Source organism: Bactrocera neohumeralis, chromosome 6, assembly GCF_024586455.1.
Source record: "Bactrocera neohumeralis isolate Rockhampton chromosome 6, APGP_CSIRO_Bneo_wtdbg2-racon-allhic-juicebox.fasta_v2, whole genome shotgun sequence".
Lineage (NCBI taxonomy): Eukaryota > Metazoa > Arthropoda > Insecta > Diptera > Tephritidae > Bactrocera > Bactrocera neohumeralis.
This window is the reverse complement of record NC_065923.1, coordinates 30,911,231-30,937,771: the sequence shown is the minus strand read 5'-3', so window position 1 is coordinate 30,937,771 and position 26,541 is coordinate 30,911,231. Positions and strand designations below refer to the sequence as shown.

Genomic DNA, 26,541 nt, shown 5'->3' with positions numbered 1-26,541 from the left:
TCGTCCAAGTCCTTAACAATTGTATCTCAAAAGACCTTCTCGAGAAATCTTCTCAACCAACTTCAAAAACACTTAGCCTAGCTAGCCTCAGGCGCACAAGTTCTCAAGGCTGTATCTCCGAAACTATTACTCAGATCAACTTGAAAATTTAAGAAAATACTTTAGAAATGCTGCAGAATTGAATAAAACAATAAATAAAATTGCTTTTTTGGAACCCGTAAACCCATGTAACCTCTTAAGTTTCAAACGTATTTAATACTAATATCATCAGAACCAAAACAGGTCAGTAATATTTTAGGGAGAACTACTCTTTCTGTTTGGATCATTGCTTCGCCGAGCCTATCCCGGGCGGTTGCTTTTCCATTATTGGAGATACAATTCCGGAGTACAACTTTCTTCAAGTAGGTAAAGATTCAACAGATTTCCATTAGATTCAAAGCGTTTTATCGATACCTGGGTGTTCCATATCCGAATCTATTTAAGTTCAAGAAAAATCTCCGTCATGGGATTAGCACCGAAAAGTCATATAACCATAAAAATTCGATACATAAAAATAATGAATTCTATGTTTTACTTTCACCTCCTTCACTGCCATGCATATACCGTCCATTCATCAAAAATAGGTAGTCATTATATCACTTTCATTATATAATTCGATCAATATGATATAACCAGATCTCACATATGTTACAGAGTATATGCATGACATTCAATATAATATGGTTTTCATCGCTCAGTACCCCCATATAGTATTAGCAGATATCGCATGTGATTTTTCTAGCATGATATTTCAAACTTGCATGCAACTTCTTAGTTCTAAGAGAGAATAAATGTTATTTATAAGTGCTTTACAGAAGAGGACACACACACACAATGCTTTCTAGCTAAAGGCACACGTACACAAAGTTTCTTCGAAAGCGCAAGGAATTACTCGAAGAAGCTTTGCGCCACCTTTTCTATACACACGCACACATACACACTTATTTCCACCCACAGTATTTTTATGCTTTCCGTTCATTAGTTCGAATAGATTTTGATGTATTTTTCAATTTCATTTATACAACATATGCAGCTGCATCCGAGCGTTGTTTAGAAGGCGGCCGAAATACACTCCAGGGCCGGAGCGGTGCCTCTGCGCCCCATCACCATCGTCAGCAAATACCTGTCTGCCCGAACAGCGGGCCTTGACTGAGGAACGCCTCACCTCCTGAAACTGCCAGTGTACATTCAACGAATGCTGAACAACACCAATACCCACATCAACAACAACAACACCCAACACAATCGAAAACATCACGCCAACAGCAACAACAACAACAGCAGCAACAGTCACAGCAACATCATCACGTACATTGTAGCTATGATAAGGATATTGTATGTGACGACACGCAAGCGCACCTGCAGCAATTGCAACAGCAACAGCAGCAACAACAACAGCACGGCGATCAGCCATATATGCACCAGCCAACTCACTGTCACAGCCACATTGCTTACGCGGAACCGCTTCAACAATCCACCACCACACCGACGCCACACCGCCACCAAGCGCAACGCAAGCACAGCCACAGTCCACACCATAGTCGCCATACATCGCCACACAGTCATCACTCGCACAGCCAGCACTCATCACCGCATCAGTCGCATCATCACATGCACGAAACCGATTCGCTGCCGCGTTCATCCCTAACGCATCCACCACGTCCTCACGCAGGCAATGCGCCAACCTCATCCACGCATCATCCACATCAGCATCATCAGCATAATCATCGGCGCCGACGTTCGCGTCACAGTCATCAACAGAATGGAAATGGTACAGGTAATGGTAATGCAGGAGGCGGAGGCGGCAGCGGTAACTCAAGCTTACATGGTCCACATGGACATAGCCAGCATAGCGAACCGCGTTCCTCAAATCGGCATCACAGCCACACACATGGCAGCAGCTGCACACGACGTCATCGCTCAGCCACAGATATTTCCAGCACCTCGCTGAACACGTGCCATGATCCAACCTGTGTGGATCGTGAGGTGCAAGAGATCTTGGTGCGCAAGACCTGTTGCAACTCTTCGCGCACTGAGCTCGCGCAATATTTCGCAGAGGACCTGTATGGTTCCACACGTCGCCCTTCGTCGTGTTGCACGTCTTCGGATTATTGCTATCAGACCGATTCGACTAGTCTGTATGGCTCACGTTCATCGCTCAGTCGCAATAACTCCATTAAGTCGGCATCGGTTGCGCTGCGTAAACGTCGTTTGCACCAGCGACAACCCAGTTACACATCGATTTCATTGCGTGGCTTAAACGCTGGCCGTCCAAGCAGTCAGCCCGGCTCACTAACTTCCGTTTTCGATCGTGCCAAACAGATGGGTATCGATGCCGCCGATTTGGACAAACGCGGTAGTGGCGGCAAAATTGTGGTTTCGCCGTCAAAGGTGACCATCGAACGACAAACATCAAAGGATGCGCTGAGCAATGATCTGCCCGAATATGCGTGCTCGCCGTCACCAATACGTTGGAGCTTCCTGGCCGATGGTAAGTCACCTACCGAATTCGAACGCGCAGTGAGCGAGCTGGACACCAAAGATCCGTGGACTTCGGCGGATGAGCAAACGCGTATGCCACGCGAACCGAAGCCAACTAAGTGTGAGCACCGCAGTGAACATCGCAGTGAGCATCGTTCGTACACCATGCAGCACAGCAGCCGCAAGCACACGCACGATGAGCGCCCAAGCACTTCGGCAGCAGCGGCGGCGCGCAAATGTCGCGAAAGCCCATTGAACTGTGATTTTGAGGAGACATCAACCACAGTGCTTTTCCATCAGGAGGCAGACTCCTACAATAACTGTTGCAATAACTACATCCAATGTAACACCTACCTCGATCAAGATCTGCAGATCACCAGCGAAGACATACATCAATATCTCTCGAAGGGCAATCAACAGTCCAACGATGTGTTGAACAATTCTAAAAACTATCCATTCCAACCAAGCAATGCCTTGGAATTCCAGTATAAAAACAATTTCGCCAACAATAATACCGGTGCTGCCTCCTCGGAGGGTGGTGACAGCGTACGCGGTTACGAATTCTGTTTTCGACGCAACTCCAGCAAAGAGACAAATCTAAATCAGAATTCAAACGTTGCTGCTGGCACAGCCATTGGCGAGTCTGAGGGCGCCACAGCCTGTGCCGCGTCCTCATGCAGCAGCACACCGCTCTCACCAACCAACATCAACCTCTCGTCTAGCACGAATAATATTAATATCGTCTTCGGCAACTACACCGAACGCAACGCCAACGAAGTCAAGTTCATTAACACCACACGCGGCGGTGATACAGTTGCGGTCTCAAGCGAGGCGCATCACAGCGGCTACTTGCCATACACCTACCCAAGCTACGACTACACAAACATGTCGGCAAACTCACAGTTTGACAAGCCGCTAGGCATTGGTGAGCTACCCAAAGACTTCACTAGCACTGCCGGCAGTGCTGCTGCTGCCGAGGAGGAAGGCGCAATTGGTGGTTGCTCCAGCGCCACTTGTGGCTCGCCAACGATCACCGCCACAAGCGATGATCATCACTCATCCCTACTGCAATCGCCTGTACCGACTGGTGTCTCTTTCGAATCATTCGATGCTGCTTCCGATCACAATTTGATATCGTGTCGTGGCAGCTGCCAATTTTCACCAACACCACGTTCACCACTATCGCCTGCATCGCCAGCCTCTTCACCATGTTTGTCGGCCTCCATCAATCCGGCTGCCGCTTCCTATGTGAACGCACATCATCCATATTTTCATTATCAGGCGCATGGCGCCGATCAACAGCACTCACCCAACAGCGGTGCACATCATCATTATCACAATCACCAGCAATATCATCATCATCAACATCAGCATTTCACCGAAAGCTTTAAGATCAGCAATGCTTTCAAAAAGGTGCGCAAGCGTGCACGCAAATATACCGATTTCCTGCGCAAGAAGTGAGCTAGCCGATCGAACGACCCAACGATCGATGTGCGCTGAGCAGTTTCCTTTATACATATGTACACAGCAAACGTGCATCGATCGTTTGTCAGCACACATCCAACAACACACTTGGATCGTTTGAACGACGCTTTGCTAGCGCGAAGTAATTGTAAAAGTTTGCTATGTGTATACGTGTCTCTATTTTGTGCAGATTCTCCCTACTTCGGCAAACGGTATGTGGTCGTGGCGCTCAACCGACGCGCCTTTAGTTTGGACGAGGCTGGCAATTGAAGTCGCGGCAGCTGTAGCACGAAGTGTAATGGAGCTTTCGACGAGCTTTCACTTACTTTTGTGCTGATTTTCAAACTGAGCGCGTACTACAGTTATGTGCTAAGAGTTCTGGATTCATTGACTTCCCAAGTGGCGGTTGGCATAAACATAAAGCGTAACTGTGCGGCCAACAAGCTTTCATTTTATTTCATACTGATTTTGAAAGTGTTCCTGCTCTACCGTTATGTGATCTAGTTCCAGATCTAACGACTTCCAGCACGTTTTATGGCTAAAGTTGGCGCTCGGGCGACCAATCTTCACTCATCCATGGCATGTATTTGAACTTAAGCAATCAATTAGCGTTCCTTGGTGTTACACAATCAAGCTTGATCTTCGCAATCAAGCAGCAGGCGTCAAGCGTATGGCGTGCGGTGAGCGGCTGACATTAGAAAATACAAAAACAAACATACATACATACATACATACATATGTCAATATGTATTTTGTATCAATCTTGAAAAGCAATAAAGCGCAGTAAGCTGTAGATAAGTATTGAAAAATAGAAAAAGAAGAATAAGAAGAAGCAGAAGAGTGTCTACTAATGTACACAATACTTGGGTAGGTGCGGCGTGTTATCCCGTTATTTGAATTGAGTGTAAGGACCTAGAAGCATAAGCAGACGTAAATTATTTACTTTGTTCACTGCCAAACAAAACAAAATCTAACTGTAAAACAGAAAACCAAAAACAAAATATGCGAATGTATGCAAAAACAATAGAAGTTGAGTAATATATGTATATGTATAAGAAATGCAAAAGTGTGGCAACACCACCCAATTAAATGCCAAATTCCGTATGCACAAACCAAATAGTGAGTTGCAAAGTGCTGTGTGAGTTGTTGGGGGCGTGGCTGCGCACGCTCTTTTCTACTGTACACAAAAACACATACATACACACTACACACACACACACAGAAAGACATAAAATAACGGTAAACACACATTAAAGCTTGCAAATATTTGCCCGGAACACGAGATCAGCAGGCGTGCAGTGCGCAAGATCGACGCCGACGACTGCTTGACGAAAAGCAACTAAAATTAAAACTAACAAATGAAAAAATGAAAAATAAACAGTTATACTTTAATAATTCAAAAAACAAAAAACAAAGCAAAAAACACTCGAGCATATATGTAAAAGCAAAACAAAAAAAAAGTAAATGCGAAATTGTGACACAACGACTATTTTAATTAAAAATAATTAAATTAATTAAGGCAAGCAAAAGAAATAGGTGATTATTGTGAGAACCCTTAGCGTAAGGTATGCATCAAATGAATTTGTATTAGTCAATAAAATACAAAAACAAAAATTATAATAATATGCATAAAAATACTTGGCATTCATGGCATAGGAACTCGTACTTTCCAATTATATTCGAAAAAAAGCAAGCAAGAAACAAAAATTAAATAAATCACATAGTAAAGATGCAGTACAGTTAATTTACAAAAATAACAGCAAGCCAAGAAAAAGTAAAGCCCCTAAAACAAGCAGCATTGCAGTTCTCGTAAGGCTAAGTTAAAGCGCACATTGATTTTAAACTGTTCGACGAAGCAAAAAACGAAAACCTAAAAGCCCCAAAACCCCACACACACACACACTAGAAATAACTAAGCTTTCACTCATACGTACACGCATGCACCAATACATTGGCTACGAATATAAGACATATTTTTCAGAAAACAAAATTTAATTTTTTTCAAATTTCATATCGTTGTTGCGCTGCATTTTTATTACGCATAACTGTAATTTGAGCACCTAAAAGAACTGCAGTTGTTCGATCTTTAATAGAAAGCTTTGTCCTTTACCTTTTCCATGGTGCCGCGTCTCATTATCAATATTACTCGTCCGACTACGCGACAAAACTCCGCTCTTTTTTTTAACAATTGCAAGTATCTCTCAGCGATAGATGTTCGTGAGCAGGGGACAGCGCTAAAATATGCAAGTCTCCAGACAGAACATTTACTTTGATTAATTATAAGAATGCATCGTTCAATGACATGATCGTGATGTTAAGAACACTACGAGAGCATTTCGTAAATGAGAGAGAGCGTAGTATGAGTTTTCAACTCTCAGTAAGCATGCTGAGAGTAAAATATTAAGCAAGATCTTCTGTTGCCTAGTTATGTTTTATCAATCTAAATCTTCAAATAAGTCATCTACTAATACCACGAAGGTATTTTATAAAGTTAGTTCTATTTCTATTTCGAATTTCTCACCAATAAAGTCTCCTATGGAACTGATAACGAGTCACTGCCGATGTTTGTGGGCTGGTTGTGTACTGATGGAACTCAATTTCACTTCTATCGACCAAAGCTGGTCGCTGCTGAGCAATAACTTCTTTCAGACGATCCTATTGCTGACGAACAGTCGTTGTTCTTTTTTATATGTATACCCGCCGGCGATGGCTTTACCCCACGGTGCTTAAAAGCACATAGATCAAAACAATGCATTGATCAGCGCCCCAAATAATACATGAAGTTTGAAAATATTATTTGGCTCCGATTGATCAGGTAAGGGAAACCGTTTTCACCTTGCTCGGGTTCGAGGGCGACCTAAAACCTCTGCCATGCTGTGAGTTCGGCACCCGGCCGCAGTGCGACTCCACACTAAATTGAATTTTCAATTATGTCCTTTAGGTTTAAGCCACAGTCATCACGAATCCCCCAGAAGGTCAAACCCGATAAACAGATTGGAGCGAATTTCAAGGGCTAACTGGTCTCCGTGGTATCGTATCACATTTAAGTCTCCGGTCAGACCTTGTAGTTATTTTTTCTTCCAGGTCGACGAAGTTTCGAAATACGAGTTTAACCATAGAGGAAGAGCTCTTAATAGACGAGTCCTTGCCAATTCCATTAAACACATAGGATAACATTTCTAACCGTCAGTTTTGAATCGGCCACCGTATCCGCTCCCACACCGCGATTTGATCAAAACCGCTTTCACTTGACGTTATCGTAGTTGACCTACTTTTTGTCACCAGTAAACGCTCGCTTCAGAAGTACATCGATTTTCTTGCGATACGCAGATGGGAGTTCGGACTATTTGTATTTTTTTGTGTTGACTCGTATGGCAACCATACATGGAGCACCTTTTAGTATTTAGTCTTTTTTAAATGGTTCCAAAAGATTGTTTCCACCTCACCTTCTTTCATACAACTTCTGCAGATGGCGTGTGTTAAGAATCCTAGCATTACAGAATGGACGCCAATAGGGCAATGGCCTGTTAAAAGCCCCACCACTAGGGAAAGGCTCGCCTTACTGAGATCTAAGAGATCACTAGATCTTTTGCGATCGATCTTGGTCCAAAAGGATATTCCGAAAACGTATTTACCGACGGTGGCCCAGCGCTGCCCAAGCCCCCGCGAAGCCCAGCTATCTGGTAGTAGAACAAAAGAGCTTACGGGATCACCGACCCGCTCCCATTTCCTCGCTAGCTCATTAGATTTACAATTTCCTGCGATTCCGCTGTGTCCTGGCTCCCATACCAATCTTATCACAAAGACACTCGATGCTATAATAGCGAGTCTTGACTATTATCGCGGCGTAACTTATGCTGGTTATTCCTCTGATGGTGGCTGCCCTCCGGAACACTAAATCCACTTCTATCTTAATGTCGTATTATCTTTCACATACCAATTGTGCTAGAATAAATAACTCATGCAAGTTGTTTCTTCAATTCGCTACTCATCAAAGTTTATCGATGTTCAATAAAAACATATTAAGTACAATACAACTCCTTGAAGCTTCTGTGGAGACTTTAAGCTGACTATCGTTCCACAACAGTTACATTTTCCTGTCCTCCTGTTTCCTGTAGCAACATATAAAATATGTAGATACAAGTATGTATATGTAATTAAGTCCTGCGACACAACCTTTAGCTAAATAATCGGTCGATGGCAAATTCTAAACCTTTCAGTCTGATCTTATTGTGTGTTCGTTTAATTCTACAAAAGCTTTTACTTTGACTCGCACTGACTACGACTCATTCTTGCTCGATTATTAACAGATTACTTTTTATATATGTAATTATACTTATGAAAATATTAATTTTAAGAAATTGCAAAAAAATATTCTAAATAACGATAAAGTGTAGATTTATAATAAGTAAATGTGTAAAGTTGTTAGTCGACTTCAGTTGTAAATCGTATGGAATTTGAAAAGACGCAATTTTGTAATATCAATTCAGCAGAAGTAATGATTAATGATTAAATAATGAATTACAAAAACAAAATATTAGTTGAAAATTAAAAAAAAATACAAAAAACACAACTATATAATAATAAATAATAATACAAATAAATTAGATAAGACGTTAAAGTACATGCAAACAAAGAGCAAAATGCGTGCGCAATAGATTAAAAGTGTTAAAACAACAACAAATACATGTATTTCAAGTATTTAGGGAGTAATCTAAAAGTTAAAGTTCGCACGCGCCAAGTGAAAATATTTTAGTTTTTTTTATAAAATAATGCAAAACTACGAATATTTTTGTTTTAGTGAAAAGTTTTTTTCAGCTTATTTTTTGTAAAATAGTTTTTTTAAGAAAATAAGTTTTGTTTTTTATTTTTTTTAAATATTTTTTTGTAAATATTGTTTTTTTAAATATTTTGTGTTGTATTTTTTTAATATTTTTTTTAATAAAATAAATTTTTTTTTGTAATATTTTGTTTCAAGTAAAAATATTTTGATTTGTATTCTTTTAATTTATTTTGGAAAAATTAAACAGAAATTTAGTTTTAATTTTCAGTGTTAATTTTTTAATATTTGTTATTTTCTAGAAATATTTTTTTTTTAATTCTTTTAAAAAAATATTTGATTGTATACATATTTATTTAGTTTGTAAGCATGTGTTTTGCCTCTGAGAAATTTTTTTGTATTTTTTTGTCTAAATAAATATATTTTTGAAACTAAAAAAATAATCCTATTTAATATTTTGGGAAAAAAATATTTTATTATAGTATTTAAGCCGTTACTTATAACATTTCGTTATTTTTTCAATATTACGTTTTTCTCAATTTTTTAATAATTTTTTTTGCGTAAATATTTTTTTTAATTAAAAATAATTTTTTATAATATTTTAATTTAATTTTTTTTATAATATAATATTTTGCATTATTTTTTTGTTCAAATATTTGCTTTTAGAAATATAATTAAATAATTCTTCCTATAAAATATCTATTTTTACGCAAAAATAATATTTTTTTTTGCATATTTTGGAAAAATTAAAATTTTTTTTTTGGAAGTGAAACAAAAATACAAAGTAAAAAAACTTTATTTTTAAATATTTTTAATAAAAAAAAATTAAATTTTTTTTGGAAATGAAACAAAAATACAAAATAAAACAAAAATATCTTAAATATTTTTAATAAATATTATTTTTTATTTTTTACAAATTGTTTTTTAATTTTTTTTCGTCGCAATATTTTTTCAATTAAAAAATAATTTGATTCTACATCTTATAAAATAAATTTGTTCGTTTATTTAGTTTTTTTATTAAAATAATTTTTTTATGGAAAATGTTAATTTTGAATTTTTTTAGTTTGTTTTTTTTTTGTATATATTATGTTTAAATTTTTTTGTAAACATAGTTTTTACTTGAAAATTGTTTTAAGATTCAAAAATAATTTGACTCCAGATTTGGAAGGATATTTTTTTGTTTTAAATAAATATTGTTTTAATTTTTCTTTTTTTTGTCAATTATTTTTGAAATTTTTTCCATTCTCTGTGTAAGTTTTTTTAATTTTTTTCAGTAATATTTTTTGTTTGAAATAATAAAATATAAAAGAATTGTTATTAAAACTGTTCTTATAAATTTGTTTTGATTTACTTATTTTGTTTTTTGGAAAAATTTAAATTTTAAAAATTTCTCATTTTATTTTTATCTTTTATGTATATATTTTAAAATTAAAAAAAAAAAAAAATTTTTGGAAGTCCACCAATTAAAAATCTTTTGAAACTTATTTTTATTTTTTATAATTAAAATTTTTTATTAAAAATTGTTTTTTTTTAAATATGAATTTAAAAAATTTTGCAATTTATTTTTATTTTTTATTAATTAAATTTTTTGTGAAAATTTTTGTTCGAAATAATACAATTTGTTTTTTTTTTTAAATATCAGTTTATTTTTATTTTTTATTACAATATTCTTTTTTTTTGTAAAAATATCTGTTTTTAAAATTTTAATTTATTTTTGTTTTATGGTTGTTTTTTGAATGTTAAAATTTTAATAGTATATGAATCCGTGACACAATATAACACAAATTTCGATATTCCGCGAACACTTTTCTGGGCTTTAAGCTTTAAGAGCGCACACTTAATACACACACCACTGCAGCTTCATGCTATAAAGTTCCTATAATTTAAAAAAAAAATACTGCGAATTAATTTCTCTTCAACAAACATTTAAATGGCTGAAATTAAAAAAAAACAGTAATTTGAATGAAAAAATTATTCAAAGCAAAATAGGCATATGTAAAGCACTTAGAAGCACAACAAATACACACTTGCCACTTCACCAGAATTCTAAAGGCACTGCTCGCAATTTGAACCAAGAATTTCGCATTTGCAATCGGTGTGCAATTTTTGTGTGATTTTTTTTTATAAATACGACTACTGTCTTCCATTAAAATGAAATGAAGAAAAGGTAACAAAAAAGAAAAACAAAAACAAAAATCATTTAAGTAACTTGATTTGACCAAGCAATTCGTTGTTGTTGTTGTATGTTTCTCACTTTTGCATTTCTTTGAATGACACACACCAGTCCACACTCACACACACACACACATGTATAAGCGTATTTGAGTAATTAATTAAGCTAAAATTAATTTAAACGAAAATTCAAAGAAAAAATCAACAAGCAAAAAATGCGCGACAAGCAAGTGTTACAACAACACAAAAACGAAAAATAAATAAAAAATTAATTAAAAAGGAAAAACAATTCAAATCGAATGTACCTTGTGCGAAAAAACACTGTATGTAAATATAAGTTTAATAAAATTAAAAAAATAGAAGTAAAATATAATGAAAAATAATGATTTAATTTAAATAATAATTTAATTAAAGGAAAAATAATTAAATTAATTGAAAAATAATACAAGTAAATTTAAAATAGTGACAACAATAATCGTAGCTATTAACAAATATAATAAATTAATTAGGCAAATTAATTGTAATGAAACGAAAGGAAATAGTTTAAAAAAATAATTGAAAATACTGAAATTATAAATAAAAAATATAAAAAAAATTATAAATAAAAATACAAAAATTAGAAATAAAAAACATTATACAAAAAACAAAAAATCACAACAACATTAGCGCCACAGTTAACCAACAAAAAATGAGCAAAACAATAAGAATGCAAATTAAAAAAAAAATAAATAACAAATAGTGAAATGACATTAAACTAAAGTAACACAAATAAATAGCAAAAACAAAATAAATAATTATTAAAACAAGCAACAAAACAAAACACAACAAAATCGCATAATGATTTAAGTCATTTCGTAAATAGTTAAAATTTTCAATGCACTGCCAAAAAAGGTTTTTAAAGTGAAAATAGCGACAACAATGTTATGTTCTTTTTGTACATATTATATAATAATTAAAAAAATATAACATTATAAATAAAATTATGAAAAAAAGGAAACACAAAATGAAACATGAATACAATGTAATTAAAATACTAACAACTAACGGTAGTGGAAATAACTCGTAACGGTATAATTTTATTGCACTTGAATATTTAAATAATATATATATATACATACATATAATAACAATAAAATTAAAAAAATTATAACACTATTGTAATGAATAGTTGAAGCATAAGCAATGATAGTAAATATAATAAAATTTACCGATAATTATTAAAAATAGATTTGGTATACAAAATTTTTTGAATAGTGGACAATTATGTAAGTCAGTTGCATGAAAAAATTTTTAAAAATATTTTTTAATTAAATTAAATATTAATTAATTTTAAAATTTTAATTTTAATTAATTTTATTATAAAAAAATACATTTAAATTTAAAACTATTTGTAATTTTTTTATTAATTAAATTTAATTAGTAATTAATTAAAGCATTTATAATTAATTAAATTTAATTAACTTTATTAAAAAATACCTTTAAAATTAATTTAAAATTTTTTTGTTAATTAAATTTAAATAATTTTGTTCAAAAATGCCTTTAATTTTATTAACAAATACTTTTAAATTTAATTAATAAAAAATTTACAAATATTTTTAATTGAATTAATTTATAATTAAATTTAAAAGTATTTTTTAATTTTCTCTTGTAGTTTTTACATACTTATTTTTTTTTTAATTTTAACTTTTGTTTTAATTTATTAATATTTTTTAATTTTTTTATTTTTTTTTTTGTGAAATTTGTTTTATAATATATTTATATATTTTTTTTGTAATGTTGACTTACTCTTTTGGTATAATACCCAATACATTAATAAATAAATATTTATAAAGCTCTTTATCTGCAATCTAAAGAGTAAACAATAACACTAATTAATGTTAGCGTCCGTTTCTTGCTAATTTTTGGGTTACTAAAACCGAAACCGATAGTCAAAACACTAACATGTATAATTGTTTGTGTTGTTGTCAAGGGGTGTGGGGGTCAAAAAACCACCATGATTTACTAAAATGACAAAAATGGCTGTACGTGATGAAAAATTTCAAACTGAAATTCGTAATCAGGACAACTCAAACACCCTACAGACCATTTAACACAACAGTGGCAATTTTTTCCTTCAGATTTGTTGACTAGTGTAATTAGTTATTTTTTATGCCATTGAAAACTTTTTGTATTAAAATTATTTTTATAATTAAGATTTAAATTTCTTACAGAATTTTAAAATTTTCACGTTTTTGTAATTGAAAATTTTCAACTAAGTGTGGCAGCCTGAAAGAAGACTATTTTTGGGATTAAAAAAAACTACTGTATCCATTGTTAAAGCTTGAAGCGTATATTTTTTACATACATATTTTAAGAAAACATAGTAAATTTTTGAAAAAAAATTAAATATTTTTCGAGTTACACACGATCTCCGATGGCACTAAAAAACGATCAGCCACAGCTGCAGTGATATCGGCCTTCTAAGATTCTAAATTTCTCCCTAAATTTCTAAAATTCTCACTAGAAGCCCACACAATGAACATGTTCGAGAAACAGAATATAAAAAAAAATTGACAAAATGTCAGCGGTTTAAAAAAAATTAATTTTGCCCGAAATTTTTGCTCGTTTCTTGCATAGAAAGCTGTATACATAAGCTGCTAACAGATCAAACGCCTGGTAGATAGACATACATAAATACAGAACATGCAAAAAAAAATTGATAGCGATCGCCCTATTTGTCTCTAGCAAATTTAAAACATGTCTTTTCCCACTCATACTCGCAAAATTCTCTTGAGTTCATGTTGTACTGAGCAAAAGTTCTTCCACATCAAACATTTCTCTGCTCGCTTTAATGAGCACTACTATCTTGTCGAACTAAAGTATAACAAAGTTATCTGTCGGGAAATCGGTGTATTAACTGGAATCCGTCGGTGAGGCTAAACATTTTAACAAGTTGCGTCCTCAAACGAAGAAGCTGGACACTTTTTCATGTCGAGCTTTCGGTTCAGGAATCATCTCTAGGCGTTTTATCGTTATGTGACGGTCTTTTTGATCCATACACAGCAGTTCGGGACATCACAACGGACGGACATCATTAGCTTTCCAAGTGAGATTATTTGTGTCAGCCTAACCTAACCCAAGCTATATATCGAAATTCTATGCCTGCTCTGTTAATGTCACTCTATTTGATTAATACCAGTTGCTTGTTCGTTTCACAATTTTCCAAGGTTTCACAAATCCAAAACAGCCTTGGATGGACAAAACAATTTTCACAAATTTGAACATGTTTCAGTACCTATTTAGTGAAAATTATGACCTTTGTTCCTTACCATTGTTCTGCATTAAACTTCAAGCCTTAACTCGTGGTCAAGATTAAAATATACTTTACTCGGCACACGGCATCTCCTTATCGAGAGAGTCAAGAGCACCATAACGTGCTCAATTGAGTCAAATATAGTGCGATTAGGGATTATAACTGAAAGTGTATGGTTTCGGGTATTTACTGCGTCCAATTCTCCTCTGAGGTCTGGCTATAAATGAATTCTTTCCACTAATACTTCTAAAGTACTTTACTAAAATGTTTTTTTTTTTCGTTTTTGTTTTTTTGATAAAGTAATTACTTATAATTTTGTCATAATAATCACTTCGAAGTACTTTTGTATGCATCGTCAGCGTTGACTGCCCATGTGAGACGGCAAAAATTTTAAATCACCTATAAATAACTAGTTTAACGATATAATAACAATTAACTGAAGTATTTTTTGATTTTGAAATTATATATGATTATTATATCTATAATTGATTTTGAGCCGAATAAATTGTTAATTACGACGTTTACGATTAATCTGATCTGATCAAAGCACTATTCTGAAAATGTAATGGAAGGAATGAGGTTCCCATAAAGGCTACATTTACGAATAGGTGCCGTTATTAAGTGATTATATAGGACGTTATTATCTTCAAAAAGCTTTAGGGAAGGAATACAGTCTTTACCCGTACTTTTCAACACATTTTCTGCCGATTACTTATGTAGATACCTGCTCTCTTAGAATGAAGCAAGAGAAGGCAACGTTGCATACATTCTCTCTGAGAATAAATCAAGCGAAAGTAATGTTTGCAAATTATTCTAGAATTATTTGTGTCATTATTCAAACATAATTGAAATTATTTGAATAGTTTTAGTTAAAGTTTTTGAATTTTTTTGCCATTACTTATTTTAATTTTTAACTTTTATTATATTTTGACAAGAAAAATAAAATCATTGTTTTTAATTATGATTTTAATTACTTCAGCATAATATTAGTAATGGATTTGTAATCATTGGTATTTAAATATTTTTCGTCAGTCTGTCCAAACCCTAATTCCAAGTTTTCTTGTAGCAATTATGACAAGCATTAATTGGGAAATGATTTTAAAATTTTTTCTCTTAATTTTGCAACACAATTCGTATTTAGTTTTCAGTTTTATTTTGTAATTTGCTTTAAATAAGAATATTTTTTCTTTCAATTAATTAATATTTTAATTTTTATTTAACTCATTACTATTTATTAAATATTTTCGAGTTTTTCAAAAAAAAAATATGGTAAAAATTTAAATTATTCAGTAAGGCCACGAAATCAAAACCAAACGTTAACACTGAGAAATGAAACTAATAATTCATGCGAATATTTGATTACATAAATAATATTCTAAGTAATTAAAAATCGACTCTAACGGCATTGCGTGGTTGAGCTTTCCATGCGACAGAGCTGGCTGTAATTACTTGATTACATGTGGGTTTAAAGATGACCACATTTTTTCAAACAAAAATGTTTTCAAACATTCAACACCGTTACCGTTACGTATCTAAAACGTAGGAAAACTTCAAATATTCCTTCAAACCAAGCTCAATCTCACTTGGTTCAGTTGTGGCGCGAGTGGAAACGATGCCAAGCAGTGCTGTGTGTTATTCTAAATGTATATAACAAAAATAAATCATTGTTTTACAGTTAAGACATACGAGTTGATTGAATTAGAAAATATATATACACATACATACATATAAATATGAGAGTAAAAGAAGAAAATGAAAAATAAAACAAAAATATAAATATAAATAAAAATAAAAATTTTTAATGTTCATCAAAACGTAAACGTAAACGTAACGTAAGTTTAAGTAATTTAATTGAACACATAATTATTTAATAAAGACAACATACACTATAGAGCAAAATAGCGTAAAATATCGTTAGTAAATAAAATAAAGGAAATTTAAAACTGCAAAAAAAAACAAGTTAAATAGATAAATGCAAAATACAATAATGACAAAAGAAATAACGAATGCAATACACAAACAGAATATGAAAATAATAAAAAAAGAACAAAAACAAAAAAATAACGTAGACGAAAATATTATAGCTGCAAACTCACGAACTATAAATGGTTCAAAAGTTTTTTCAAAATTTCTAAAATAATACTTTTTTACATTATTTTAATTTTTTTTTCAAAATATCAAATTTTAAAATTTCAATTTTTTAAATTTATTTTCATAATTTTTAATTTTTCATTATTTATGATTTATCTTTTTTATTTCACCCAAATTTTTATTTATTAATTTTTTTCAAAATTTTTGAATTTCAATTTTGTAATAAATTTTTGTTTTTCAAAATTTTAGTATTTTTAAAAAGCTTTAATTTTTCAATATTTTGTGTTTAAATTTTTTATTCATACTTTTTTTCAAAATATCAAATTTTCTCTGAATTTTTAAATTTCGAATTATTTATTTAATTTTTTTCAAATATTTTTGTTAACAAATTTTAAAATTTTGAGTTTGTCAATATGTTTTGCTTAAAATTTATTTTTATTTTGTTTTTTTTTTATGTTTTTAATTTTCAATGTTCTCCCCATTTTTTTTTATTTTGTTTTTACAAAATTTTTAAGTTTCAATTATTTTAAATTTTTTGTTTAAGTTTTTATATTTTTCAAAACTTTTAATTTTTAAATATTTTTTTTTAATTTTTTTTTTGCTTTTTATTATTTATTATTTTAAATTTTAAATCTTTTTCCAATTATTTCTTTCAAAATATCCAATATTCTACTAAAGTTTTAAATTTCAAATTACTTATTTAAAATTTATTTGTTAAATTTTAATTTTATTTAAAATTTTTAATTTTTCAATACTTTTTGCTTTTAATTTTTTAATTATTTGTTTAAATTTTCTAATTGTTTTAAATTTGTTTCCAATTGTTTTTTAATTTTTTTTAGATATCAAATTTCCTTCTAATTTTTATATTTCAAATTATTTATTTAATTTTTTTTTTCAAAATTTTCAAAATTTTTTAAATATTTTTATTTAAAATTTTTTAATTTTTCTATTACTTTTTTCAATTGTTATCAACTTATTTGAATATGAATTTCTTTATTTTTAGGTATAACCAATATTAAATATAAATTAGTAACGAAATTTGAAACACAACAACACGTAAAACAAACATTATTGATTATGAAGGCATACAAATAAATAAATAAAATTACAACATATGAAAATGAATTATATAAAAATTGCTCAATTTAGCAAGAAATTTAAATAAAAATAAAGAAATGAAGGAAAATGAAATAAATAAAAAAATACGTTAAGAACAATTTCATTAATGTCTTTCATTTGCTGGTATGTGGGGATGAGGGGAAAAGCAAGTATCGACTGATCAAAATTGACACGGGAGAAATTTCAACTAAAATACAACGTTGCCTTTCGAAATGTTTAAGGGGTTATATCCACTTGTGATTTTCAAAAAATCGATTTTTTTTTCATTGTTTGAATGTACATATATTCAAGAATATTCTCTGAAAATTTCAAATCGATCCGAAAATTAGTTTCGGAGATATGAGCGTTCGAAAGTAGGCGGAGCACGAGTCGGAGTAGCCGTTCCCGAAACTTTAAACGCGTTTATCTCAAAACCGTGTTTTCAAAGTCGGTGATCAAAATTTCTCCGAAACCGCTAAACCGATCGGTTTGAAATTTTCACACGACTTACTCAGATATATTTTTCAGGTAATGATCGAAGGAATAAGGTTTTGGACAATAATTTCGAAAAACTGAATTTTCTTTTGAACAGCCGCCATTTTGTCAAAAAAAAAATTTGACTAGACCTTCGATCATTACCCGTATTTATTTATCACAAAACTAAATATTTTTGGATTTTGGTTTTCAGATAATTTGGACCAGAGATATCTTGATCACCGCCAAGCATATTTTTTGGACGTTTCTCCACAGATCATCTACAGGAGCTAGGGGATCCAATATTTTTTTAAATAAACCGCTGATTGTTAAAGTACATTAAATTCTGTTTAAGTACATTTTTTCCATTAAAGTATAAAATAAAATGCCTCTTTGGAAAAAATTCACAAAAAAACGCGTTTTTTCTGCCTCGCAAGTGGATATAACCCCTTAAGTGAAACATTTCATTGTAAAGAATCAGATTTGTGGGCAGAAAATACAGAGTCTTTTCACTACGATAATGCACCGCTACATTCTAGCATGACTGAGACTGACTTCGCTTAGCCATCGTATGCGCCAGATTTGACTCCATATGACTTTTTTCTGTTTTGCAAACAGAAAACTTCGCTTCAGATTCCATTACTTGCCCTGAATATATATTCCGATATATATATATTTATAGATAAACCAGATTGCCATAAATCACAAATAAAAATCGCAAGCAACATCAATATATACATATATAATTCGACAATAACAACAATAAACCCTTGTGATTCTAAATTACGTCCTCTACGTCTACAAAGTTGCTACCCAAACTACTTATAGAAAAGTGTGGAGAAGTTACATATTATATAGTCCAATGTCCAGATCGAAATTTCACCCATTAAAAGTGAAATATATATTGGTAACAAAAGTCTTCCTTTTGCTTAGAATCCATGACATCATCACAAGATAATCTCCCATCGGTAAAACCAGTCTAACTATCTCATTCTTCGGATAAAAGTTCTTTACGATTTGATCACCCTGTAAAATCAACAGATCTAATATATAAGAACCAAATACATATTTAATACTGAAATACATATGTATATACTCACAACATATGGACAAGTGTGATTTATATTACTGAATGGTACAAAAAATGGGTACAACAAATTGGCAATGGGATTATTCCTCTTGTGGATATGTTCACAAGCATCTAGAGTCGAATTCAGCACAAAAGGCTTATAGCCGTTGGCTTTCTTCAAGTAAGCAATGCTCAACTAAAGTAATGATTAGAAAACGACTTTGATATATTGTAATTTCAGAAAAGAAATCCCCATAACAACAAACATACCTTAATATCGTTGGCTGGATGCAAAAATGATATATTTATATTTAGCGCCGTCACATCTCGTTTTATCGCACGCAAACGACACTCGTTAATCACCACCCAGGATTTATTGAAGGACTCGCAGTGCGCATTCGTAAACTTAATATACACCTTCGGTTTGGACGCCACCCATGTCTGTTAATTATGGAAATAATATGGAATTTCATAAGTTGATCGTATAAGAAATCGCACTTACCACGCTCAAGAATATGCATATTAGAAAGATATTAGATGACAAAATCATTACGCGGACCAAAGGTTTCATGCAGCTATGTGTCTCGAAACACAATGCAGTGATTTTTTTGCAAACTGTATGGTATTGACTAAAAAGCCATAAAATAATTAGTACTCATTGAATAAGTTCAATTTTTAAAGCGTGTTCAAAATTTAAAAAAATCGTTCAGTCTAATTTGCGAATGCAATGCGATCATAATGACACGGTTTCATAATGACTTTCACGTCACTTTGAATGACAGAAATATAATAATTTATATATAGGCTCAGCTACCACTAGTCCGTTGAGTATCAAATCGCCTAGAATATTAAATTTCTTTATTTTTTCGTGTGAGGCATATATTATTCAACTGGCTGACCCCGCAGCCGTTGTCCTGCGTGAAATTATGTGTTTTGAACTGAAAAGAACGTTAAATTTATTATTTCATTTTTGTTTTTTTTTTTTCATTGCAACTCAGCTTGATAAACAACAATTTTTGGTTTCTGTTCCGGTGTACAGAAAAGATGGTTTTCCAACTCGTGAGCACGCCACGGCCGTGTGAAAAACATAGCATTTCCAAATTTATGCCTCACAATATGCGACTATCTTTAGGTCTTGTTGATTGTCATCTCAAATACAATTTTCACTCAAAAGATTTCGTAGAATTCAATTTCCCTTGTATTCGATAGGTGCGTCACAATCAGTCGGGTTCCATTACACAGTTTCGGGGCATGATGATTGCGAAACATAATAACGACCGATCCTACTTTGAGACGCAAATGATGCGGTAGTATACCAAGCCTGTCCAAATAATTTAGAAGTACCACTGGATAATTCACGGCGTCGTCTTCATTGTCAAGACGATCGATCGATTTGTATGAGCGCAAGTCTCCCGGAATTTGACTTTGAAGCTTCCAGTTTAAGTCAACAACATCGGTATTTTTGGCAGCTAACATTGCGCGTACACTGAAGGAATCGTAATTACGATAATTTGACCAATGTCCAAACATTTGTGATGAGTTCATCTTTCGTCAATTGATAAAGGGAAGATAGAATTGATATCGAACCACCGGAAGTATCAACCGAAATTGTACCATTTCCAATTTTTAGCGAAGACGATGTAAAATGTCTTCGGCAATGTCATTTTTGTTCGTATCCCATAATTGACGCGGATTTGAAGGCTGATATGATTATCGCAAAAAGTGTGCGAACTTCATTTTCATTCCAGTGATTAACGTGTTCCAGCAATTGTAATTGCTGGCTTACTTCTCCAAAACTTGCACACACCGTACCATTCACAGTACGCAATGACTCAAATAAAGTTGAACCGCGTACATTAATCAATAGCAACCGAAGGTAGTTTTTCGGGTGGATTGTGTAAATTCATTCTAATGCATTAGTTGAGAACACACCTGAATGTCCATCTACTGGTTGGCCTTGCCATGTATAATATAAGGGTATTTCCGAATAGAGCAATGTTCTCAAAAACGGATAACTGCGGAAGTTGAGAAAAAACTCGTCAATGTTAGTTTTGTTGCTGGCGGTGTTTCCACTGGCTGTACTGTATTCTCTGGGTTGAAATACACTCTTTGGCCATTCTCCAAATTGACTGCGAGACGCACAACAGTCGGAAAACGTTCATGAATTGCAAAAGTAAATATCCTACAAAGCGCTTTATTGCAGTTCACGTATCGACCGTATCGTTCAAGACCAATAATCGCCATGTTGCTTCCTTTGGTGATGTACTTACAAACGTATTTTATCGATTTCACCAAACTGCAATATTGATATGAGTTTTGAATGTGAATTAGACAATAATGGTGAATATAGTACGATCCATGTGTTGTCAACTTCGATATTCACTCTTGTAAGTTGATTGCTGAATGTTCTGTTATCTGGTGAGCGAGGCCGATAGAGTTGATATCCATCATTTCCAGTTTGTGTTTCCGAAAGAAAAGCACATGGATAGTGTTTCATGCATTTATTGTCAGACATACAAACCGAAAAGATGAACCATATTGGTTTCTGCATCAGGAATTTCCGCAGAAATGATTTCATCAATTTGATCTGGTGTAACCATCATCCAAAGAAGAATGCGGAAAACCTCTCTTTTGCCACTCAACAAAGTACATCTAGCATCCAACAGCACCACATCTACGTTGCTTCAAGATAAAGTCAATCAAACATCGTAACTGTTGTTTGAAAAGTCATGCTGTGACATCGTGACGATCGCTTGCTGATTGACCGCGATCCATAATTCCGCACGTTTGTCACCGCATCCTGGAAGTACTTCTTGCCTTGCCTTGCCTTGGGCTGCCATACGTTGATGTCAAAAAGAATGCCGACCGATATTAGGGAGAACTCTTCGTGGTTTCGTAACAAAGTTCAATCTGCAATTGACCTCTTTGTGTGAAACACACGTAAAGTTCTCACTGAATAATTTTCAATAATTTTTCTTTTGAATAGCCGGAATAAAATAGCAAGCGACCGAAATTGAACGATTCAAATAATTTACAAATCATAATATTGAAAAACAAAACAAACAAAAATTTAAAAAAAATTTGTATGGAAAAAAGTTACTTTTTGGAAATGTCCAATTTTCCGACTTTTCTTCATGAAAAGTATAAGGTATTTTTATTTCTAAACCTTCCTTGATCCACAACGAAAAACCTCTGAAAATTTCATCAAGATTGGTTCAGCCGTTCTCTTAGCGTTACTAACAAACAAACATTCATTCGTTTGTATAGGAAAAAGAAAAGTGCTTCTTTTAGGGATTTTCCTGCAATTAGTCGAATTTTTCTCTCCGTAAAAACCATCCTTGAACCTCAACGAACATTTAAAAAAAAAAACTATCAAATTTGGTTCAGTCGTATAAAAGTTATGAGTGTACATACAGTTTGGCGATTCATTTTTTATATATGTAGATATGTACATATAATTTTTTTGCAGAATTTAAAATTTTCACGTTTTTGTAATTGAAAAATTTCAGCTAAGTGTGGCAGCCTGAAAAAAGACAATTTTTGGGATTAAAAAAAACCACTGTATCCATTGTTAAAGCTTTAAGCTTATATTTTTACATATTTTAAGAAAACTTAGTAAAATTTTTGAAGAAAAAATAAAATATTTTTCGAGTTACACATGATCTCCGATGGCACTAAGAAACGATCAGCCACAGTTGCAGTGATATCGGCCTTCTAAGATTCTAAATTTCTCCCTAAATTTCTAAAATTCTCACTAGAAGTCCACACAATGAATAGGTTCGAAAACAGAATATAAAAAAAATTGACAAAATGTTCGCGGTTAAAAAAAAAATTAATTTTGCCCGAAATTTTGCTCGTTTCTTGCATGGAAAACTGGTAGATAGACATAAATATACAACATGCAAACAAAATTGTATAGAGATCGGACCATTTGTCGCTCAAGCAAATTTTAAGCATGTCATTTCCCATTCATACTCGCAAAATTCTCTTGAGTTCATGTTGAACTGAGCAAAAGTTCTTCCACATCGAACATTTCTCTGCTCGCTTTAATGAGCACTACTATCTTGTCGAGCTAAAGTATAACAAAGTTATCTTTCGGAAAATAGGTGTCTTAACTGAAATCCCTCGGTGAGACTTAACATTTTGATAAGTTGCGTCCTCAAACTTGTCAAATATGCATTGAAGAAGATGATATGGAGACAGCTGGACACTTTTTTTGAACATGGGTCAATACCTATTTAGTGAAAATTATGACCTTTGTTCCTTTCCATTGTTCTGCATTAAACTTCAAGCCTTAACTCATGGTCAAAATTAAATTATACTTTACTCGGCACACACTCGGCATCTCCTTATCGAGAGTTGTTTCACTTCAATTGCACATACTCTAGTGGTTTGAGTGGTTTGAACAATTCTTTCATGCTTATTTAAACATTTTAGAGATGGCTTTAAGTCTATGGTTCCATAATTATATACCATAATGTGCTCCATTGAGTAAAATATAGTGCGATTAGGGATAATAACTGAAAGTGTATGCTTTTGGGTATTACTGCGTTCAATTCTCTTCTGAAGTCTTACCACTAATACTTCTAAAGTACTTTACTAAAATATTTTTTTTTTTTTGGTTTTTTTTATAAAGTATGTAAAGTAATTACTTATAATTTTGTCATAATAATTACTTGTAAGTACTTTTGTATGCATCGTCAGCGTTGACTGCCCATGTGAGACGGAAAATATTTGAAATCACCTATAGATAACTAGTCTAACGATTAATAACAATTAACTGAAATATTTTCTGTTTTTGAAATTATATATGATTATTATATCTACAATTGATTTTGAGCTGAATAAATTTTTAATTACGACATTTACGAGTAATCTGATCTGATCAAAGCACTATTCTGAAAATGTAATGAAAGGAATGAGGCTACATTTACGAATAGCTGCCGTTATTAAGTGATTATATCGTCACCTGAAATGCAAAATAACGTAACATCACTTTTCGTAGGTTTAAAGGAGAAGCAAAAAACCGTATAAAAAGAAAACCACTTAAGATATTGAAACAAAATTTTCAAATCTGAATTAACATGAACCTATAAGTATATTTTAGAAAAAAAATAATGGAAAAATTAAGCAAATTTTATAGTAGGTGTCTTACGTTATTTTGAATTTTCATTTCTGAAACAAAATAACGTATGATCAATCTAAATTTGTATAAAAATTAAAAAATTTAATATTAATACTTTTTTTTAATTTTAAATCAAAACAGTTGCAAGTTTTTCATATTCCATGTTATTTTTATTATTTATATGTACATACATAGGTACTAGAAAAAATTGAAATATTGCAAGCTAAAAAATGAGGATAATGTTTAATTATTATTTATTAAATAACTAATTATTAAAAAGGTATATTATCATAAAAGTAATAACAGTCTGCTGGAATTAAAGCTTCTAGGTCCTGCAGATGTTGCCATTTCTTCTTAGTTATTGTTAAACTTTGCAAAAGAATAGGCTGCTGAATTCCTAGAAAAGCACGGGTTTGATCACTTGGATCATGGAATCGCTAAACCGAACTCTGGCGGCTCCTTCTCTACCCATATACCGAAGGAGTTGTGGGTGGGAAGAAGCCGTTGGAGAAAAGGGACAGTGTCCCAGTAGATTTACTACTCCGGAGGGCAGCCACATTGTCATTGTCACATTGTCATTGTCACTCCGGAGGGCAGTCTCCTTCAGAGGAGTGACCATCGACTCAGATAGCAGAGCGGCGATTCCAGCCTTGAACTCATTAACAATGAGAGAATTCAGAGCTGATAGAAGACCTAACCTCGCTATCAATAGCATCGAGGGCCTTTGTGATAAGAATGATATGAGTGCCAGACCACAGCGGAATCGCAGGAAACATGAGCTAGCAAGAAGAGGCATCCTAGAACCGCTATCGGTAGAATGGGAGCGGATCTGTGCCTCCGTATCCTATTCTATTACTGCTGGGCCACAATTTTTACACACGCTGTTGAAAAAGTCTTTTGTCTCAAGATCGTTCGCATGAGATCTAGTGATATCTTTGCCCTCAGTAAGGCAGCCTTTCCCTAGTTTTGGGGCTTGTAACACGCCATTGCCCTATTGGCTTCCACGTGATAAGGCTGGGAATCCTACCAGACGTCATCTGCAAAAGCTGTATGAAAGAAGATTAGGTGGAAACAACTCAACACTTCCTTCTTGGCAGCTTCACTTAATCCCTTGGGGGCGCATACCTTCAGACATCCCACCGAACTGGCGGGAAGCGTTTTGTTAATTTATAAGTTCGAACACAGGAGTTCTTATTTTCTATGGCCTCACAAAGGACTACATATACATACATATGTACATAGTAGTCCACGTTCGATCAACGACGTAGCCTAAACTAACCAAAGCACATTGAACTTAATCACTAAAAATAAACATAAACAATAAATGAAGGCTAACTTCGATATAAAAAAAACACTCTGTTATTTTTACATACTTGAGTGATGATACGTTATTTTGTTTAACGAAATCAAGCAATTGATGATACGTTTTTTTGAGTTTTTAATATAGCTTGGGTATTTTTGATCGCAGAAGCTTAAAATTTGCGACACATATGTAATATGATGTGGTGAATCGTAATCAGTAAAAAACTCATTTTTGAATTTTTTGATGATACGTTATTTTGCATTTCAGGTGACGATATAGAACTTTATTTTCATAAAAAAGCTTTAGGGAATGAATACAGTCTTTAACCGTACCTTTTAACAAATTTTTTGCCGATTACTTATGTAGATACCTCCTTGCATAAAAGGAAGCAAGAGAAAGTAATACTACATATATCCTCTTTTAGAATTAAACAAGAGAAAGTAATGTTACAAAGTATTCTAGAATTATTCATGTCATTATTCAAATTTAATTTTGAAATTATTTTGAATAGTTTTAGTTAAAGTTTTTGATTTTTTTTTTTTGCAATTATTTATTTTATTTTTTAACTACTATTATTATATTTTGACAAGAAAAATAAAATCATTGATTAAGTTTGAAAACAGATTTCTATTCAAACTCTATTTAATTAAAATATTTTTACAGCTGATTTTAATTACTTCAGCGTAATATTAGTAATGGATTTGTAATCATTGGTATTTAAGTATTTTTCTTCAGTCTGTCCAAACTCTAATTCCAAGTTTTCTTGTAGCAATTATGACAAGCATTAATTTTGAAATGGTTTTTAAATTTTTATCATTTATTTATTCATTTTTATTTTGTAATTTGCTTTAAATAAGAATTTTTTTTCAATTATTTAATATTTTAATTATTATTTAACTCATTATTATTTATTAAATAATGGGTTGTCAAAAAAGTCTTGCGGTATTTTTATTGATTTTTTTTTTTCATTGAAATTGAAATGAATTTTTGATGACTCATGTCCAGTTCTTGACCGATGCTACGGCTGCTACTATGCCGGTCTCTTTCGACCAATTCAGCGATTTTATCGCAATTTTCGACGACAGGCCTTCCGGGGCGTGGCGCATCTTCGACCACCTCTACACCAGAACGAAAACGTTGAAACCATCGATGT

The 26,541-nt window shown here is 32.6% G+C and overlaps 2 protein-coding genes and 1 long non-coding RNA gene across 3 annotated transcripts in view; 1 reads left to right on the top strand and 2 right to left on the bottom strand.

Moving 5' to 3' along the window:
* The window catches only part of LOC126761120 (glucose transporter type 1), a 33,525-nt gene extending 24,778 nt beyond the window's left edge, over positions 1 to 8,747 (top strand). Inside the window, 2 exon segments of the mRNA XM_050477068.1 lie at positions 1,073 to 2,376; positions 2,431 to 8,747. Of these exon segments, the coding sequence (XP_050333025.1) occupies positions 1,073 to 2,376; positions 2,431 to 3,981 (2,855 nt within the window). The 3' untranslated portion in view covers positions 3,982 to 8,747.
* Positions 8,748 to 13,653: 4,906 nt separating this feature from the next.
* LOC126761123 (uncharacterized) lies at positions 13,654 to 23,076 on the bottom strand. Its single transcript, XR_007667315.1, has 2 exons — positions 22,985 to 23,076; positions 13,654 to 13,734 (listed from the first exon to the last, which is right to left on the bottom strand). It is a non-coding gene; the product is annotated as an uncharacterized LOC126761123 (long non-coding RNA).
* LOC126761117 (uncharacterized) lies at positions 18,629 to 19,749 on the bottom strand. The gene is made up of 4 exons (XM_050477064.1): positions 19,463 to 19,749; positions 19,231 to 19,401; positions 18,992 to 19,156; positions 18,629 to 18,917 (listed from the first exon to the last, which is right to left on the bottom strand). Exons 1-4 carry the CDS (start codon positions 19,529 to 19,531, stop codon positions 18,771 to 18,773), a joined length of 552 nt encoding a protein of 183 aa, XP_050333021.1. The 5' UTR covers positions 19,532 to 19,749; the 3' UTR covers positions 18,629 to 18,770.
* Positions 23,077 to 26,541: the final 3,465 nt, after the last annotated feature.